At 38.5% G+C, this 22,163-nt stretch overlaps 1 protein-coding gene across 1 annotated transcript in view; it reads left to right on the top strand.

Moving 5' to 3' along the window:
• Positions 1–22,163, top strand: part of CD8B (CD8b molecule) — a 110,940-nt gene that overhangs the window by 10,340 nt on the left and 78,437 nt on the right. Inside the window, exon 3 of the mRNA XM_044062338.1 lies at positions 14,549–14,647. Coding sequence (XP_043918273.1) covers positions 14,549–14,647 — 99 coding nt within the window. The remainder of the gene's footprint in view (positions 1–14,548; positions 14,648–22,163) is intronic.

Raw genomic sequence — 22,163 nt, 5'->3', positions numbered from 1 at the left:
AAATACTCTTCAGCAAAGTAAAAAATGTCGATAATTTCTAGTTCTGATACAGTCTTTTCTCCAGTGGTCTGTAAATTCATAGAGTTATAAACCTATTCAGAAACAGAAAATACTGACTTGAGAACTAGTCAGACAGTCTGAAATATTATACAGTAACAGCCCTTTTTTAGATTAGAGTTACTGGTGGGACTTAATGCACATGAAAAATAAACAGTGTAGGCAGAATACATCCCCCACCTAATATACTATATTTCTTATTTTCATATTAAGCTGCAGGTCCTAGTCAACCAAAATCTTATATTTTTCAAACATAAGAATTGCTAAAAATCTGTCCTGGGCATTCTTAAATGCTGTTACTGGTTTTGAAGCCTTCAAGAAAAGCTAGTCAATGCATTCTTCAGCATTTTTGTGAAAACAAAATTACTTTCTTGTCTCTTTAGATAATGTTCTTGACTTCTCATGTATCACCTGTTTTATGAAACTAGCATATGCACTTACACCCTGTGGACTCTCTTGGGTTCTAAAACGTTTCCATCATGTCACAACCTCTGATCCATTTTTCCCCAAAAATATTGATAGGAAGCTCTAGGAGCTTTCCTTTGTATGGCTTCTGGTGAAGATTGTGCACCATTTTTTCATTTACCTATGTACCCAATAATCTCGTTTTTTTTTTTTTTTTTTTGCTTTTTTACTTTTTACCCAACCTAATGAATGCTGAATAGACGGAACCTGCTGTGACAATATGTCTTCATTCACCAGGATGGCAACTAGCCATGGCATAGTTATCACCAAGGTCAACTAACCCATCCCCTGGCAGCTGATGTGCATGCTCTAGCAATGAGAGCCTATTAAACCTTCACCTAGGAATGTGTGTATCTTACATTCTAGGCACTTTCATATAGTTGTATAATACTATCCATCCCCACATCTCAGTGGGCTCTGGGTGAGAGTAAAAGGAAGAGGTAGTTGCAATGAACCACAAAGGAGAAATGGCTGAAAGCAATTCAGGAAATTGCTGATTACTCAAACTAAGCAGCCTTCAGTTCATCACAAGCTGTTTATCCTGAGTGCTGTCCTGCAGCTTAACATGCTACATCCAGACTGAATGAAGCTACAGTGAGCCACAGGTCAGACTGCTCTATAGTGCAGCAAAACATGCTGGGAATTCCACTGTTCACAGCAACTTCTCTGCATCAGCTACATATAGGACACATATGCTGTTATAATTGCCATGGGTATTTCTGATAGACATTACTTTTTCTTAACCACTTGCCATGCTGAGGGTTGCGGTGATAGCAAACTGAGTAGGATAGAGTATATTGTCATAGCCCCAGCAACAATTTCCATCTCACCCTGTAAAATTCTTGGATGAACCCAGGTAAAATACAAGATATAATCCCTCCAACATGCTCCAAGGTCTTTCCTAAGGTGGCTGTGCCTAGCACACATGCTGTGGGAAACAAAGAGGTATACCATCACAAGGTATCCAGAGCACCCCATATGATGCCTATCAACATGAAAGAACAATGACTGCACTCCAAAATCCTTCTGGGTTAATGAGCTCCTGACTCTATCATTCAGAGTGAGTCTAACCACACTATGAAGGAATCTCATTTTGCTACTTGTATCTATATTCTATCCTTTAGTCACTACCCAAACCTCAGCACAATGGATGAGGAGGGGGAACTGGCTTGATCAAGAAATTAAGATGTATATATACTTTCAACACTGCTTCCACCCATTCTCCAGAGGCATCTGTGCCCCCCACCTGCAGAGGGAAATTCATTCTTGTCTGGGTCAGAACCATGGCCTCTGATTTGGAAAGACTGTTTTTTATTCTAAAAGCGATCTTTAAATTTAATTTATTTCCCCTTTCATTGTGATACAATGAGCTGGTTTTAAAGTTATGGTCCAGCCTGACATAATTAAACTTCCAGGTTGCTAGGAGCAGCCACTTGCTATCTGCTTCAGGCTTTGCTAAGCTAACTTACCTCTAAGCACAGCATGCTTCTTTCAGTCAGCTTGGTGCATGGTGAGTGTATGGTGTTTAATAAGTCCTAGACATCCCAGACTCTATCTTGCATAGAAATTCATTCCATTTTAAAACAAACGTGTAAGGTAACTTAATGAAGGACATGTGTGAAATATTGTCAAAGCTATGACAACTGAAACAGAGTTATCTGAATTCATTCACGTTTATAAGAATAACCACTGAATTATATTTGTTCACTGAAACTGATAAATTAAATCAGTGCTGATGTATTCTTTTTCTGATGTTCACAAAAGTAGTACATTGTAAGAGATGTCATTGTTCTGGGGAACTCTGTATTACAATATATGCAAGGCAGCCCATACATGAAGCAAAGTGATAGTCAATTGTTGTGTATAGCAGCAACGTGTTTAGTAATGTGCAAATATTAGTTCGTTTGCGTGTATACATCTCACCTAAACAAGCACTCTATAATCAAATGCAAAATCTAACCAAATTTGACAAAGACTAATTAATCTTAACTCCATCCCACTATAGTTGGAATGCATTAAAAACGTTGTCCCTGTACAAACTAGTCACTCATTTTAATGGCACTTTTCTAAAAATTAAAAATAATTTAACCTTTATAAGAACAAAAGGGGTAATATCTTACACAACTCAATGGCTATCAAATGAAATCAAAGAGCTTGAACTGCAAAGCGATAAAGCCTGGAAGGACTGGTACAAAAATAAAACTAAACATAGATGTCAAAATATTAAACATCTCAAAAACCTCACCAAGAAACATGTTAAAACAATCAGAAAAAAAGAATTATATCAGCCTCCAACAAAAGCACCAAAGCAACCCCAAACTTTTCTGGGTACCCCTAAAACCACTATTGCACCTAGACCATACTACCATGCTCCTCCCTTCTGCTACAAAAAAATAAAGACTCCATTGCCACTCATTTCAACTCCTGCTTCATCCAGACAGCCTTATCCCTAATCAATGATCACCCCACTCCCCCCTGCCATTTCCGACTACACATTTACAAACATTTATCTTTCACCCTATTCCTAGTTCTATTTTTAATTCCTCCAAGTCTTTGGGGTTTCTAATATCATGATGTGAATGGACCCCATTCCTGAGTCAAAGTATGATTGATTAAATTCATGAAAATAGTATTGTTTCAGTCTTGGATGTTAGTCAGAAGTACTTTTTGCAGCACCCACAATGTGCCCAGTATTGACTCCTTCTGCAATTCATATGGAGTTATATGTATCTGTAACATATCAAAGTACGACTGTAAATTAATTTTTATAAGACCCATTGCTCCTACTGCTATTGGAACTGTCTGGGTATCCTTCTTCCACATTGCCCTCATTTCTGCTTATAAATCCTGGTATTTTATGACTTTGTGTCTCTCTGTATGTAAGACACTGTAGTCACTGGGTGCAGCAATGTCAATGGTCAATGCTACTTTTGTCTTATTTTCCTGGAGTACCATATCTGGCTTTCTCACATCTATTTTTGAACTGTTGGTAATGAGTGATCCCATGTGATATAAATTTCTACTTTTTTAGTTTCTCCATATCTTTTGGGTTTCTAATACCATAACGGGAATGGACCCCATTCCTAAGTCAAAACATGATTCAAGTTCATGAAATGAGTATTGTGTCAGTCTTTGATGTTAGCCAGAAGTGCTGTTTCCAGCACCCGCAATGTGCCCAGTAATGACTCCTTCTGCAATTCATATGGAGTTACATGCATCAGTAACATATCTAGGTATGATTGTAAATTCTTTTTTATAAGACCTGTTGCTTCTCTTACCACTGGAACTGTCTGGGAATCTTTCTTCCCACATTGCCCTAATTTCTGCCTGCAAATCCAAGAATATTATGACTTTGTGTCCCTCTGTACATAAGACACTGTAGTCACTAGATGTAGCAATTTCACTGATCAATGCTACTTTTGTCTTCTTTTCATGGACTACTAGATCTGGTTTTCTCGCATCTATTTTTTGAACTGTTGGTAATGGATAATCCCATGTGATATAAACTCCATAATTTTCTATGATGCTTTGTGGCAAATGTTTCCAGTGTTTTTCAGCTACTTCAATATTATAATGTTGCACAATTCCCAATGCAGCAGTCTTGCCACATTATGCCTTATGCCATTAGTATATCACAACCAGCAACAAGATATGTGACTGTTTCCAATTCTGTTTTACAAAACCTACATTTGATTGTTTTTCCCATATGTTCAATGGATTTTGTAAACCAGTGTGTACGTAGTCCATTAACCTGGGCTGTCAATATTAACCTTTGGTATTTTGGTTTAAATTCACCTCTCCTTAACAATTCCTGCATTCGGCCCTGATCAACATGAGGTTGTTCCAAGAGTTTTCTATACGTGCAACTATATTTATGGACTTTCCACATTTCTTGCATTCTCATCTGATCCTTCACCTTATATTCTTTCTTTTCTTTTCTGGCACATCCCATCGCTGCTTGATTTTTGTCTACTTTTGGTTTGATTTCCACTCCCGCTTGATGCCGATATGCTTCTGCTAAGCTAAGCAGGAAAGTCATCTTACACTGATTCTCCTCGTGTTTCAAAACGTTCACTACATTTGGGTCTTGTGAGGTCAGCAGATATGTATGCAGTCTCACAATTGCAGATCTATATATGTAATCACTTTTAAGGAGGCCCGTACCTCCTTCAGAATGGGGAATATGTAATCTTGCTTTGTACTGATTTTTTATAAGCGACTTCAAGAGCATGAAGCATCCTTCTTGTTTTCCTGTCCAACCTATCCAACACTTTTTGGGGCCAGTTAATGACTCCAAAACTGTAAGTTAGGACAGGAAGAGCAAATTGGTTTATAGCTTGCACGTTGTTCCCAGATGTCAACTCTGTTTTCAGTATTAATTTACGTCTTCTAAAATATTCCTTACTAAGTTTTATTCACATTTATTCATGTTTTACTGTTGATCCTTCATCAATTCCCAAATATTTATACACTTCCTCTTGCTCAAGTTCTTTTATATTACATTCCTGTCCCAAACTGATGTTTTCTTGGTGCTGCAGCTTTGTACACATAATAAGACCAAATGACATTCTTATATCATTTGAAAAAGTTTTGACCACTTGCAGTTGTGCTTTTAGCTCATCATCTGATGAACTATACAGTTTTAAATCATCTACAAAAAGAAGATGAGAAGTCTTTACACTTTGTTGTTTTCTGGGAGCCAAACTGTAGCCATGACCTAATCTATTACGTTGACAACTTAATGGGTTAACGGCAAGACAAAATAGCAGTGGTGACAGAGACTCACCCTGGAATATCTCCCTTTGAATTATTATCCCTGGTATAATAATTTGTCCTTTATCATGGCTTGCCACTGTTTCAAGGTAGCTGTAATGTAATCGATCAGTGTAGAGTGTATCTTATACATTTTTAAGCACTCTTTTATTCTTGAATGTAGGATTATGTCAAATTATTTTTTTATAGTCTAGCCATGCCATACTTAGATTCCTTCCCTTTTTACAGTTCTCCATTATGACTTTATTTAGCAACAGATGATCTTTTGTTCTATATGACTTTTTTATTGCCTTTTTGTTCTATTGCCATGATTGAGTTTTCTTCTAAATGACTATAAACTCTGTTGGCATCAATTCCAGTGTACAGTTTATACATTGTCGGAAGGCAAGTTATTGGTCTATAGTTTTTAGGATAGCTTGCAGGCTCGCTCTTAAGTAGGAGTATTGTTTTTCCTTTTATTAGCCAGGCTAGTGTCTGGTCAGGGTGCACATATAAATAGTTCTTACTCCTGGCTAAATCTTCATGTACAGATGTTAATACTTTAGCCAGAAGTTAGGTATTGCATCTGGGCCTGGGTTTTCCAATTAGAAGCTTTTCTTAACTTTGTGTCAATCTCTCTGGCTCTTACTTCGTCCCATTTCATATTCTGTATATTTGAACTTCTTCTTCTTTCTTTTACTTCTTCTATCCATTTAGCATCCTTGTTATGTTCCACAGGATTTTCATAGATATTTCTCAAAAGTGTATATATTTCTTCTGTTTTTGGTGATGTTTCAATTGCTTTTGCCTTGTTTCCCAGTTCTCTATAAAACTTTTTTGGGTCATCATTAAGTTGCTTATTTTTTCCTTTATATTTATCTGCATATCTTCTACGTTTTTCTGCCTGTGATGATATTTTTACTTTATTTGGTCTATCTTTCTGAGTATTTTTGTTGATCTGTTCTCTTTTCAATACTCTTCTAACAGTGACACTTCTTGTCTTAATTGCTTTATAGTTTTGCTATTCGATACTTCCATGATGACATTCGATTTTTCTCCTACATTTCCCTTACTACCGTGTGTTTTTGTGGTAACACTTTATCAGTTATTAATTTAGCTGCATAGTCATATATCCTATTTACTTCTGAAATATCACATGAATCTCTGTGGACAGTTCTAATTACTGTGTTCATTTGTTTAAGCAAACTTCTAACTTGTTGGGTTTTATTGACTTTCTGTAGTCTATTTCTTTCATTGATCTTAATAAGTCTGTCCATTTCTATTAAATCAAGCAAATCTTTTCTTAGATCATTTTTTTTCTAAACTGAGGATACATTATTTGGTCCCCATTTCCTCCAGCATTCTATAGAAAGTTCCAGAACATCTTCCTGTGCCACATTCTCTTCAGTTTCATCCTGTGTCATCTGTTGCTCTTTCATATGGGAGCTCAGTGGCCTATCATTCCACAACATTGACTGCTTCAGAGTTGCCCCAGTTTCCTGTTCCTTCTCTTGTTGTGTAACTCCAACTGAATGTTTGTAGTGGTTTCCTAAGAAAGGCTCCAAAGTATCTTCATATGGCAACTGATCAGATGTTTCCTGCTCCACTGGTTTCTCCTTAATTTGGGGATCCATTCCTCTATCCTGCTGTGATGTTATCTGAGTTAGATTCTTCTATATTAAATCCTTTACTTTGCAGATAATCCATAACCTCATTTTCTATTACTTTAACTTCTTCATTACTAAATCTCTTTTCTACTTTTCTTCTTTGTTTTCTTATTTGTGTATAGTGAAGTGTTCCATATCTGGATGTCTTTGTCTGAAATTCTCTTTGAATATCTTTAGAGCTGCCTTTTTTGTGTTGATTAATTTAGCTTTCTCCTTTGTATAAATATTGCACCATATCAGATCTCTCTTCCTTTCCCATGTCCATATTTATTTTTTATACCTTTCAAATGTCTCTAGATTTTGGTCTTTTTATTTTTGCACTTCCTTATCACTTCTTTTTCCAAACGGCCCAGGGTTTCTTGGTCTATATTATGTTTTTCATAAATCTGTTGTATTAATGAACACAATTTTTTATCTAAAGCTTCTAAAGGTTTTTCTTGTGAAATAGTTTTCTTTCTTCTAATTTCTCTTATAATCTTTTTGTATGTCTTCTGTCTGGAAATTCTGGGCTTCTTGCATAATAGTAACAATACATAATTTCTTTCTTATCCTGAATAGTCCAGTCTATCGTCTTTATGTCTAGTTTGTGGCCTATCAGTTTTTGTGAATTTTGTGGACTGCTACTTCCTTCTACAACAGAGGGGCCATCTTCCCCTTGGGTCTGACCTAGCCCCATTGTAGGAATATTTCAGTGTCTTGAGGATTTTACACTGTCATTTTTTCCAGTCCTGACACCAGTGCACCTACCGGGATCTGGCACTTTTTTATCCTGGGTCTTGTGCACCCAGCTATCCTTTTTTATTTTTTAACCTACTTCTGTCCATGATATATGCTATATAAACTGCAGTCTATATATGAGTATCATCTTGGTGAGGTTTTGTGAAAAAAAAAAATGACAACTGCAACAAATGATGTTTATTTATTCAACCTGATACACTTTCAGTAGACTGATAGCACCTATTTCATAATATGTGCTAAATAGTCAAAGAAAAGTGCAATGAATTGCTATCGGCATTCTTCAATTTTTATGTATTTTGCTGTAACTTTCTCTGAAAAGCTAGTTCAGCTGCAGCTCTCACATTCATTGGGCCTGTACTCTAATGAGTATTGTGCTTCTTTTAAAGGAGAGCACTAGATTCATAAATGGTCAGGACCACTAACTGAGAGATATAACTTACTGCTCTTCATATCTATAGCATAGCAGTTATTCTACAATGGTTGCACAGATATCCATGTACTATTTTACTTCAGTAACATACCTCTCAACTGTGCAGATTTTCGCATAATGTCCAGATTTTTAGTCCGTTTTTCATAAAATGTTGGTTTTCTGGCACATTATTGGCAACTCATTAAAGACTGAAGTTAGAAAATAATGGCAGACATTTGAGTTTCAGACTTCATACTCTTCAGAAAATGCATGCTAATCGAAAGCCTATTACTCTAACAACTTTCTAAGTTTGTAAGAGCAATATTTAAACATTGTCCCTATTTTTGTGCCTTTGTCCCACTTTTATATATGGCTTTGTCCAGATTTCTTGCTCTAAGAGGCTGAAAGGTATGTTCAGTAATAAAAATGCAGCAAGTGACACACAGGAAGGATTCATTCTGGCATCTGATCACTGTCTGTGTGGAATGTGAATTTTCTGTTTATGTTTGATTAGGTCTGGGGAACTGGGAACTTCTTTAACTCACTGCTTGAGAGGCAGGGTTTCAGTTCTCATGCCCAGTCACTGTCTGTGTGATATTTCTGTTCTTCCCAGACATGCACAGGCTTCCACCTACATCCCAAAAGCAGCATAGGGGATTGGCTACACTACTCTGTTCATACATTTACTTAAGTCTGGCAGTTTAGCACAGAGGATTAAAGCTACAAGGAACTAATGAGCTTCAGCCAGTGGTCCTAGTCTCCATTTACCTACAATAAATAGAACAAACTTAACCAGACACCATGCAGAATTCACAATATTTTAATAATGAATAATTTCACAAACAAAAACGTCTTTACATTAGATTCTTCAGGTTTTTTGCTTTTTTTACAAAATTTTACAAAGTATCATTTTAATATTGCCTTCACTAGAACTTCATTCAGAGCTACTTTTATTTTCCTGTTTCTCCATTTACCTAAACATGACTCTAAGACATTTATTTAACCAAGCAATGCTCCCAGCCAGCATATGAATCTGTATATGAGTAGTGAATAACTGCTGTCTGCCATGTTCTGTAGCTTCTATGAATGGAGAGACTGTAGATGCAGAGTGTGAATTTACTGGCTGGATGAATAGATAGTTATTTCCCCTGTGTTTGTGTATGTCTCTGTATCTTTATGCAAGCGTGTGTGTGTGTGTGTGTGTGTGTGTGTGTGTGTGTGTGTGTGTGTGTGTGTGTGTGTGTGTGTGTGTGTGTGTGTGTGTGTGTGTGTGTGTGTGTGTGTGTGTGTGTGTGTGTGTGTGTGTGTGTTTGCTTGTGTATGTCCCTGAATGTTAGAATGTTTTGCAGGGTATATGCTTGTGTGTGTGTGTGTGTGTGTGTGTGTGTGTGTGTGTGTGTGTGTGTGTGTGTGTGTGTGTGTGTGTGTGTATGTGTGTGTGTCTGCCTGAATGTTAGTATGTTTTGCAGGCTATATGCCTGTGGCTGTGTGTGTGTCTGTTTGCGTGTGTGTGTGTGTGTGTGTGTGTGTGTGTGTGTGTGTGTGTGTGTGTGTGTGTGTGTGTGTGTGCTTGAATGTTAGAATGTTTTGCAGGGTGTATGCCTATATGTGTGTGTGTGTGTGTGTGTGTGTGTGTGTGTGTGTGTGTGTGTGTGTGTGTGTGTGTGTGTGTGTGTGTGTACCTGAATGTTAGAATGTTTTGCAGGCTATATGCCTGTGTCTGTGTGTGCGTGTGCTTGAATGTTAGAATGTTTTGCAGGGTGTATGCCCATGTGTGTGTGTGTGTGTGTGTGTGTGTGTGTGTGTGTGTGTTTATTTTGGTGTGTATGCCTGAATGTTAGAATGTTTTGCAGGGCATATGCCAGTGTGTGTGTGTGTGTGTGTGTGTGTGTGTGTGTGTGTGTGTGTGTGTGTGTGTGTGTGTGTGTGTGTGTGTGTGTGTGTGTGTGTGTATATCTGAATGTCAGAATGTTATGCAGGGTATAGGCCCGTGTGTGTGTGTGTGTGTGTGTGTGTGTGTGTGTGTGTGTGTGTGTGTGTGTGTGTGTGTGTGTCTGTGTGTGTGTCTATGTGTGTGTGTGTGTGTCTATGTGTGTGTGTGTGTGTGTGTGTGTCTGCCCGAATGTTAGAATGTCTTGCAGGGTATATGCCAGTGTCTGTGTGTTTATGTGTGTGTGTGTGTGTGTGTGTGTGTGTGTGTGTGTGTGTGTGTCTGCCCAAATGTTAGAATGTCTTGCAGGGTATATGCCAGTGTCTGTGTGTGTGTGTGTGTGTGTGTGTGTGTGTGTGTGTGTGTGTGTGTGTGTGTGTGTGCGTGTGAACGTGCATGCGCATGTGCACATGTGTGTGTGTGTGTGTGTGTGTGTGTGTGTGTGTGTGTGTGTGCATGTGTGTGTGCGTGTGCATGTGTGTGCATTTGTACTATCTGGCCTTGCTGCAATATCAGTAATTATCACTGGGGAAGGGAACATGTGATTCATTCAACAGGGATGATCACATTGTAGCGACAGTAACTGTAGCAAGTACATGTGTGTGAGTGTGCATGCATGTGTGTCTGCCTGAATGTTAGAATGCTTTGCAGGGTATATGCGTGTGTGTGTGTGTGTGTGTGTGTGTGTGTGTGTGTGTGTGTGTGTGTGTGTGTGTGTGTGTGTGTGTGTGTGTGTGTGTGTGCATGCACGTGCACATGTGTGCATTTGTACCATATGGCCTTGCTACAATATCAGTAATGATCATTGGGAGGAGGACATACTGTATGATTCAATGAACAGGGATGATCACATTGTAGTGACAGTAACTACACTATGTATGCGTGTGTAAGTGTGTGTGTGTGTGTGTGTGTGTGTGTGTGTGTGTGTGTGTATGTGTGTGTGAGTGAGTGCATTTGTACCATCTGGCCTTGCTGCAATATCAGTAATGATCATTGGGGAGGGAGACATATGACTCAATCAATTGGGATGATCACATTGTAGTGACAGTAACTACACCATGTGTGTGTGTGTGTGTGTGTGTGTGTGTGTGTGTGTGTGTGTGTGTGTGTGTGTGTGTGTGTGTGTGTGATTGTGTACATGTGTGTGTGTATGGTCTGTTAGAAAGCATGCTCGTTCATAACAGAGGCTAGTAGGCCATTTAAGTAAGTAGTGCAGAACTGTTCCTGGCTATGAATTAATTCATAGCCATGTTATTTCTAACTTGAGATTGTGTCATAGAGGGAACATGGATGATAATGAATTGCTACATAGTGGAGCTTCTATTTATAGGGAATAATGAAAAAAAAAAAACTTTCCTCATTAAATTATCCAGTTTAGCATTACAGAATTCACTTGTGCTTATCATAGTCTTCTGCCTTATTCCCATTTCAAACATGTAGTTTTGTTTCCTAAGTATGTATCTGCTTCCTCCAAACTCCACCCATGTTTCAGTCATCTTTTTGATCTTAATATGGCTTGAATTGTAGTAAATTTTGGAGCAATGATTTACAACATGTTTTATAAAGTAAATATGGTCAGAGTTCCTTAAATTACTCCTTCTTAATTATTGTTTTGTATTGTCTGCAAAATAAAGATAAATTTAAATTTAATTAAAATATTGTTGTTTGTTTTTAAAAATATAAATTTATTGTTCAATAATTAACATGTCTGTATTGTAGAAATTCATCTACAAAGGACTAAACTTAACTTTCAGAAGCATAAATAATAGATGAGGTATATAGGAATAAAATAAGATAAAATCAAATATTAAAAATATGTACCCTATAATGTGATGTTGCTTAACGTAGAGCAAAATGTTGAATTACTTAATATTTGTAAAGAAGAGCTATTAGTTTGTTCCCTGGTCTGTGGAAAAAAAGAAATCTGATGCACTACAACTACCATAACAATTCCTTGGCTATTTCTTCCCGCAATATTTACTTCCCTGGACCCCTGTCTAACAGGGCGACTGCAGTGATCCCCGGGGTGAATTTCCTGTCTCCCATCAAATCGTCAAGGTTCCTTTTGAAGAGGGCCAAGGAGGCGCTCTGCTTGACATGTATGGGCAGTTTATTCCAGAGTATGGGGAGTCTCTGGGTCAGGAACCTATCCTTTAAGCATGTTTTGTTCATTGTGATGACAAGGTTTAGATTCCTAGAGTGTGTGGCTCTGAGGGATTGGGATTTCTTTAAGTGGAGCATGTCCAACAGCTCAGGGTTTACATGGCCTTGTATGTTAAGCAAAGATCACCTCTAAGTAGGCCATATGCCATAGAGTATAGCTGGAGTTTTTTTAGATGGTCAGTATAGGGCATCTGGTTTAGGCCTGTGGTTCTTTTAGTGAGGTATTTCTGTGGCCTTTCCACCTGTTGCAGATGTCTTGTGAGGTACATACCAAATGGGGTGTTGTACTCTATGATGGGCCTAATGAGGGATGAGTACAGTGGGACAATGACCTCCTTTTTTCTGGATGAAAAGCCCTTAGTGATGAGGTGTGCCACATAGAAGGATTTCCTGACTGTTGTGGCGATGTGGTTATCCTCATCCATCCTCACACTACTTCCATTATGACCTCTGCAGAGCAGTTCTATAAACTAACATCCTTCTATGTCTTTCCCTATCTTTCCCTTCCACTCCCCTCCCCAAATCTCTCTTTCCTGCATATATCTGTAAATAGTAGTATGTGTTGCATTCTAAAAACCTTTTCAGATGTTATAACCATATTTACCACACTCCATCATGGTAAGATGCCTAACCATACATAACTTTAAGTAGACACATTTAAAAGTTCTTGCCATCCTTTATGAATATTTAACAGTGGTCATCTCCCAAACTGAGCAGGGATGTATGTAGTAACCTTGGTGTACATTTTTGTGTGTACCCATCCAGTATCCAAGACTAGCCTTAAAGACAGACAAAGTAGAACTTTGTTTCACCTGTACTTGTAACATATTCCATAGGCTGGGAATACATTGAGTTAGGAACCTATCCCTCCAGTGAGTCTTGCTTATTTATTGGTGTAGATCTAGGTCCTTAGTGCAGCTGTTTGTACAGCTACTGGTTATGCAAAGAAATAGGAGGCCGAATAGGACTGGATCTTTCATGACTCGTAAAATGAGATACAAGTCACCTCAGGGCAGCCTGTGAGCCACTGAGTATAAGCAGAGTCATGCTTGTCTATCAGAATAGTCCAGGGGATTAAGGTGTTTAATTATTTTGGTTAGAAATTACCGGGGCCTTTACAGTTGAATGATATGCCTGGATTTATACATACCAAAGGGGATTGTGTTTGATGATGGGTCTGATAAGGGAAGAGTACAATGGCAGTAGGATAACGTCTTTGGATTTTGAACATATTCAACTGAACATTAGTTGGGGCAAATAGGATGACTTATTGCATATAGTGGAAACATGAGGATCAAAAGGAAGAGAATTGTCCACATACGTGTGCAGGTTTCCTATTACTGGCTATAGGGAAATATTATTTATAACCGATGAGGTGGGAGCAGCTTTTTTTGCTCAACATTACTAAAACTGCACTTTCTGCATTTAGCTTGTGACCATTTCCAGAACAACACTTATGTGATGTGTATCATATTCATTTTATAATTTGTTTGAGATTTGTCATGCTTTGATTGCACGTATTTCTTCCTTTGTAAACCCCACCCTGCATTGTATATCTTACTCGAATGACACATTTCGTGAACATTTCATTGTATTCATTTGTGTTTGTTTCCTCCTTGGTAATCCCTGGGCTGTCTCAGAAAGGTCTATGAGGATCAGAGCTCTACTCAAGGGTTACAAATTAAATAAGTGAAAACTTAATATGTACTTAAAACTTCAAAGCCAAAAGATTTATTATATGAACACCATGAGTGGGATTCAGAAAGGCTTACCACAAGGAAGCATTTGCTGTCTGCCCACATATCTGACAGAGGTATTACAGTAATACTGAACTTTGCATGCTTATATGCAGCAGCCTTGAAACTTCTTGTATAAAAGGAAACAATATGCTGTTGTGTAAGTATAGCATAATTACTGTTACATTTTTCTGACAATTTTGCACAGGGGTCAGTTGCTAACAAATGCTGTCATGTATCCCTGGGTTTGATCCCCTTAATTTACTTTAACCAAATAGAACTCCTGTGTTACTTCCTGGAAAGAGGCAGTTGTGCACAGAGGATTACCAAATTAATAAAAACATATGTTATAATTCGGTGATGGAAGCCATCTGCACACTTCAAATCTAGTCAACTGTATTTCTTAAAATAAAAACATTTATAGTCTATTCTGAGTTAAGCAACTTCATGCAACTAATTGGATAATGTTATGCACCTCTGTTGTATCCTTGACAGGATAACTGTGTACATATTCTGCTAGAATAATTAACAACTGCCTAATATTTTACTATTCCCTTTTCTGATAAGTGAGGCATAGGAAAAAGAAAAAAAAAACTTATGCATGCTGATGTCCTTTTTTTTCATATTTCAGTAAATGAGTTTCCTACAAGTCCTCCAACAACAACGCAGAAGCCAAAATGCAGGTGCCCAACCCAGTCTCAGACAATAAGGAGACCTTCAAAAGAAAAAGGTATGGTTTTACACCCTGTGAGTTAATGCCACTTAGAACCCTATTTAATACAAGGAATGAAAACTTCTTGTTTAATAAAAACTTATGTATAATGTATTACTTGCTGCAAATATAGTAGTGTATCCTAATGTTCTCATGTCTCATGTTTGGAAGCTCGTTGAAAATTCTGGCAGTGCTGTAGTATTGGCCGAAGCCCACTGTGAGTGTTGTAACTATATACACTTCCTCTGTGCATTACTTCCTGTGAGGGAGTGGAGGACACACAACAGCAGCCAATGCACTCTCCTGAACTGGTCCAGCAATGGAACTGCTGCAATGAACAATCAGGCCAAGAGAAGTATGTTTCTTTACCCTCTGCTTGGAATAGGACTCATAGTAAATGTTCAAACAGCAAGACACTCAGTCCATCAGATATTACCAGCACTTCTCAAGTAAGATCAGAAGTGGTACTGTGTGTTACCATCGGGATGTTAGGACACCGGCTATACCTGGTCAATCTATTATGGTTCCTTTGTACTTAATGCCTTTCCCCTGGGTCATGGCTGAAAACAGTGGTTAGCCGAGCTGACCTACCACATTAACAAACAGACAAGAAATAAATGGAGAGATAAATAAATGTCAGACAAACAAAAAACATAAGCAAATATGTGCATATATAGATGCATACATGTATGCCTACCTACATACATACATACAAATGAATATTTTGCTATTAATATGAAATGAACACTGCCTTAAATGCAATACTTTCAAAATGCAAATATATACATCTGCAGAATTTCTCAACAGGTCTATGGCCTGTTTTCAGAGAAGACTTAACTTGACATCTATATTAGCAACAGGAAATTTGGCAAATATTGCAGGAAAACCACCCATCTCTTTTCAATTAGTTCCAGGAAATCATCAACAAAAGGGCTACTGGCAGTTGTGAGATTTTGCTTTAAAGTATCATTGGAAGGACAGATGCTGGGCAGACAAACAAACCATGGTCTGATGTGCATTGCACAACACATGTTATTAACATGATAAAACACATAGTTTAGAAACTGGCTATAACATTTAATATAAGGTAAAGGTGGCCTTGTACATTGTATGACATATTGGGTTTATTTCTAGCTTGTATTCTTTTTGGTAGTAGTTTATCATATTATCCAAACACTAATGCAGCAGTGTGTATACAAGGCAATGACATGTGATGAAAACATATTCAGTGACTGTTTGTGCTATGTCTTTCAACTTGTTTATGCAAAAGAAACCTACAATTGTTTCCAAATAGGATTAATTAACTGAATAGTCTGCCCAGCAGCCTTCTTGATGGATACAGTGCAATTTCACATTAAACAATATCCTTGTTTCTGTATCAATAAGTAGTCAGTTTATTGCATATGACATGTAGCTGAACAAATACCAGACATAGTGACTGTATGAAACATATGACCATGAGTACTGGAAAAACTGACTTGTATACAAAGTCATCCAGGGCAGCTTTCATATTAAGCAGCCATGTTCTAATTCATAGTCTATGGCCTACCTAGTAGTGCAGCTCTGTACTTCTAGACAGGGAAAAGCCAGGATGCTATATATAACTGCAGTACTTTGGAGTGGAACCTATGTTAACGAGGCTCATAGGCAGCCCAGTGGACGTGTGTGTGTGTGTGTGTGTGTGTGTCTATAGGTATGTCTGTTACAGTAGGGGGTGTCTGTACCTTTGTACAGTCTGCTAGCACCGAAACAAGCAGTGCAAACCTTTCCATCTGAGTGATTGATTGCTATGCACATTTCCACTAAATGAGACACTGCCCTTGTCGGAATGTCTATGACTATGAATCACTAAATGGTGCATAGCTCATTGGTGCAATGACAGTATTGCTTCAGTGCTATTCCCTATGAACCCTAGTCTATGTTTCAAAACCCACAACACCTGCATACACATTTCTGTACATGTGGCTTAGAATCTCAGAAGTGGCTACTTTCATTTATTAGCAGTTCAGAATCAAACACTCAGATCAGTTTATTCACTGTATCAGTTTTCAGCATTATGGACTATACTTAATATTTTCTCTGCTGTCATAGATACTTGAGACACAATTTACTTTTTCTGGCATTTCTACAGCCATAGTTATGCTTAAGCTAATCACCTATTCTTAAGCCTTCGATATGGGCTATTTCTAAAGAAGCTGCTTAACTGCTATTTTTCTTGATTTGTTACAATTTGGTTGGATTTTGAAGTCTTACATAAATGTATTTTGATTTTTGGAATGTTTCTTGTTGTCTGATGTACATATGGTTTGTGTATCTTGCAGATTGTATAGTGAATGTGGCACAATATTGTTTCAGCTGTTTTATGGATAAAAATGATGTGAAGATACAGACATGCAAATACACAAGCTAATGTGCGCACACACACACACACACACACACACACACACACACACACACACACACACACACATGCAAACACTGTCAGAATCTAAGTGGAATGAGCTGTCATTTTTCTGGTGAACTGCTGTTAATACACAAAACCTTTTTCACTATTCTCACAACAATTGTCAATCACATTATCAGTAATTCAGTGTTTTCTTATTATTTGAAATATGTACTTTATATTACAGGCTTATACCATAATATATAAAGAAGTTTTTGAAAATAAACATTATTTTCCTTAAGATGTTGCTTATACTTCCAAAGAAAATCAAATGCCCTATAGAACTTTAAAAGGCCTTAAGTTAATATATTTTAGAAACATTTCTCTCTCATTAGTTTAGATGCATAAATAGAATAAAGAGGATTGTGGCAGTTTAGCTTAGAGAGCCACTTGCCTGTGCCTTCATCACATGATTATCAACCACTAGAATTAGAATGGATTAAAACCATTTGCAAAACAAGTAGCATTGACAAAAAATCCTGGCAGTGCTGAAAGACAAATAAACTACCTATTGCTATATTATGTACATCTTTCATGTAAAATATTTCTATTTTGATTTTGTGCATTAAATGTTCAGGGGTCTCAGCATGCAGACAGCAAAACCTTGTGAAATTAAAACCATAATATCTTTCATGCAGGTAGATAGGACAGCTGTTTTGTCCTGATCCCCTTCAATAAACACATCACACCAAATGACATTTGATGACCTTTATTAAACTTCCATAACATAGCTTAAATCACCAAATTTATTGATTACAACTGGACATAGTATGGTTGCTTTTAATACAGAATAAACATCCTTGTAATGTTAATCAGGACAGCGTACCTGCTCATCCTGCCCAGTAAGCAGCGTCCATACCTCTGCTCACTTCTTTACTCATGAAGCAGCGTCCAAGACTCACTTCATATTCCATTTATTGAATTACCCACCCAAACAAATAATTCAGGACGACATGACCTTACTCACCCTAACCCAGTAAGCAGCGTCCATACCTCCACCTGTTTACTTTACTTATGAAACAGCATCCCCATCTCACTTCATACACCATTCATTGAATTACCTTCCAACCAATTAAGCAGCATCCTTACCTCCGCTTGCTTATCTATTTAGCAAGCATCCTCCAGCTGCTCACTTTCCTTTCCCCAAATCCTTGAAGTGAACATCCAAACACCAGTGGGGGAACAGAAGAAGGCAAGCCTGTCCCTCTTCACTGCCTACCTCGCCTGATAGAATAATCCCAATCCCAAAGAAGGGAGGGGGGGTGAGTAGCAAGTTCATGCCAAAATATGGTTTCTTACCCAACTACACTTGCCTAAACCCCTTAAGCCCTTCCCACCCTTACCTCATTTCCTCTCAATCATCCCTCCTTCCATTTAACCCTTTCATTTCCCCCAACCCACTTAACTCCCTTTAATATAGTAATCTAACCCCTTCTGAAGATGTCCCTGGAGAAACTGGTTTGTTGCCAACCCTTATTTGTCCCGGTCCCATTCAATAAACACATCACACCGAATGACATTTGACGACCTTTATTACATTTCCATAACATAGCTTAAATCACCAAATTTATTGATTACAACTGGGCATAGTATAGTTGCTTTTAATCACAGCATACACATCCTTGTAATGTTAATCAGGACAGTGTACCTACTCATCCTGACCCAGTAAGGAGCGTCCATACCTCTGCTTGCTTATTTTACTTGTGAAGCAGCATCCAAGACTCACTTCATATCCCATTTATTGAATTACCATCCAACCAAATAATTCAGGATGACATGACCTTACTCATCCTGACCCAGTAAGCAGCGTCCATACCTCTACTTGGTTACTTTACTTATGAAGCAGCATCCCCCATCTCACTTCATACACCATTCATTGAATTACCTTCCAACCAATTAAGCAGCGTCCTTACCTCTGGTTGCTTATCTATTTAGCAAGCATCCTCCAGCTGCTCACTTTCCTTTCCCCAAATCCCTGAAATGAACATCCAAACACCAGAGGGGGAACAGTAGAAAGCAAGCCTTTCCCTCTTCTCTGCCACCAGCCTGACCAGGCTGTTCCCCCTCCCTCTTAAGAAATTTTAGACCTAACCCCACCTAAAAGGAGAGCTAAGCCAAACATCATTCGGTGTACAGCATCCACCTGAAACCAAACTGGATCCCTCTCAACCCAACACCCTGTCATGTGACTATCAAAAAAAAAAAAAACACCACCGGTTGACTAAATGGTTAAAATAATCCAATGATCCTTCTCCAGTACTAAAATAACCATAAATTTTGTATAACATCTGTACCTGAAGTAACTCTCATTTACTCTGACTACCAGTAATATTATCATAAGGAGCTACATGCCCAAATCAACACAGAAACATTAACCCAAAACCACGTGAAACCATACAAGGTCAATCCAGTGTATGTAATAACAAAATCGAAATTTCCTTTCCCAACATCCAACTATGCAATGTAAACAGAAAAACATAATAACCAGCCTAGCATTTACTGACCAAATGACTAAAATACCCCACATCATATAAAGTGCCATAAATATAATTATATGGACTTTCATTTCCCAACACCAAGCCCTGAAACAAAACCTCTCTTAATAGCCAAAGCCTGTCAAACTTTATATCAATCTATCCCAACCCTTGACCAATAAACCACTGATCAAGATTCAGTAAGTCAAGTTAGCCTAGTTGCCTGTGCAACTACGGTACCCTCAGCTAAATCCTCCCCACCAAGAGAAAAAAAAAAATGAATTCACGGCAGACATGTAACCAATGCTTCTGAATGACCACATTAAACCCTGTCAGCTACCCATCCTATTGATCAATTGTCCAGCCACTACCCTTGCCTGCAACTGCAATTGTGAATAGAATGGATTCCATACACACAAACCAAAATTTCCTTACTGACAACATTAAGCGCTACCGAGGGCCTATCTCAAATCCCCTATCCTCAGTAACCCGGCCCCACCACATCTCTCAGCAAGTCCTATCGCAGCCAAAGATGGAACATACAGCTACAAAAATGGGTCTATGATAGGAAATAAACTACATAAAACAAAGAGCTAAAATAAAATTCTTCTCAACATCGCGCAGCAGTACCACTAAGGTAACGAGTGACACCTACAAATATTTCCTTCCCTAAATACAAGTGTCCAGACAGTGCAAGAAATCAAACTTGTACCGGGCACCACAAAACATTTTGTATAATGAAGATACTGTCTGTAGTGCAAACTCCCCCATTCCCATCCACTCACCGTTTCCCCCCTTTTGTGAGGCATAGTCCTGGGCATTCTGTGAACATCTGCTGATGACACCAAGATCCTGACATTCTGTGCATACCTCTCCCTCCTATGAAATCTGTATATGAGAGGTATGAGGCTATTGGAAAATGTCTGCGTAGCAAGGGTATGTTGTTAGCACATTCCACCCCGCCCCCAAAACCTTCAGCATAAATTTGTCAACCCATACCTCTCGGCCTCTAAAGCCAAGAAGTGTGGACAAAGCCATAAATAATGGGAGGACAAAGACCCAAAAGTAGGGATACTTAAAATGTCAATCGTACAAACTTAAACTGATAGAATAACAAATTTTGCTTTGCCATGAATTGCCTGAAGAGTATTAAGCCTGAATCTCAAATTTGTCATTTTTCTGACTTCATGATAATCTGCTAGACAACCATAGTTTTATGAGAAACAAACCATTATCGTTAACAAGCAACCGGGACATCCATTGAATCAACCTCTATCACTTCTGAATCCTCCTCCTTCAGGTCACCAATCACAGCCCACTCAAAAAATACCCCAACCCTGATTTACCCAAACCGGGCAGACCCAACATACTCCCTCTTCACTCCCGGCCCACTACCCAAACCACACCAAACTGACATACTTTAATGAACAGCAAATAAAACAAGATGACCTGAGACCTTATCGTGCACAGGTCCAGCAACTGGAACATCCAGCCCATCCGAATCAATTACCTTTAACACCTTCCTGCAGTCCAATGACTATTGCTTACTTCGTGCTCCACCCTCCAGCACCTGAGCTCCTTTGTACCCCATTCTATCAGTGAAACAGCCACCGGTACCTGAACCTTCACCTTCGAACCCACTCCTTTCAGATCATTGAGTGATGTCCACTCTGCTCATCTCCACTGCAAAAGAAAAGAAAATGTGAATTCTCAGCACACACATATCCATACGTTCCTGAAGCCAGTCTTAAGTACCAGTGGGGCCACCCTGTTCCTCTGTACTTAACCATGCATTGTCAGACAAACTAATATCCAGCACCTATTACAATTGTCTAATTTATTCTGAATGAGAGTAGCATATGCTGGGTACGGATACCCAAGTTGATAATTGTATTAAACAGGTATGCACACCAAATACACATTCTAACACTGTCAGCCTGCCAGGCCCAGCACATGGATACCGCAGTGAACACCATTTTCCAAGCAAGCTTTAGAGATTTGTCCATATTTGCCAGCTAACCACAATTTTATCAAAAGGGGGCCCAAATATGAGGCAGACATCTGCTCATTCCGTGTGTGCTTGCGGAACTCTTAAAGCAAGAATTCTAAACAAGACCATAACCTCCACTGACTGCCTGCCAAATTAGAAAACTGCCAAACATGGCTCACTCAAACTCTAAATCTGCCATCAGAAACAGGTCCCACATTAGCAAAATGTTCCCATTTCCTGAATGGCATGAACTTCGAAATCCCAAGTGTATGCCATCACTTTCCAACTTCCCCAAGAATGTACTATGAAATCACCAGAAAAACTATGAAAAGGACCAAGAGAGGCAAAATCTAACCCCCCTTCCTTCCTTCCTTTTTTTTATTTAATTACCTTTCTTTTCCTCTTCCTCCCTCTTCCTGACCCTAATATAAATCCATCAATAAATAAATCAATAAATATTCTACACAAATTTAAAAGTCTCACGGAGCTGAACATGCACACAAATGCACACCTACTGTCATCAGATCATATGTCAACATTGCTATCTCATCTCACTGATTTGTATGTGGCAGTTAAAGCCCATGCTTTCACCATCTATGCTTTCACAGTCTGTATCACTGCCACCAG

This window comes from Protopterus annectens, chromosome 2.part1 (genome assembly GCF_019279795.1).
Source record: "Protopterus annectens isolate FY-2018-M chromosome 2.part1, PAN1.0, whole genome shotgun sequence".
Classification (NCBI taxonomy): Eukaryota; Metazoa; Chordata; order Ceratodontiformes; family Protopteridae; genus Protopterus; species Protopterus annectens.
Note: the sequence above shows the minus strand (reverse complement) of the source record. Positions and strands in the feature narration are given on the sequence as shown.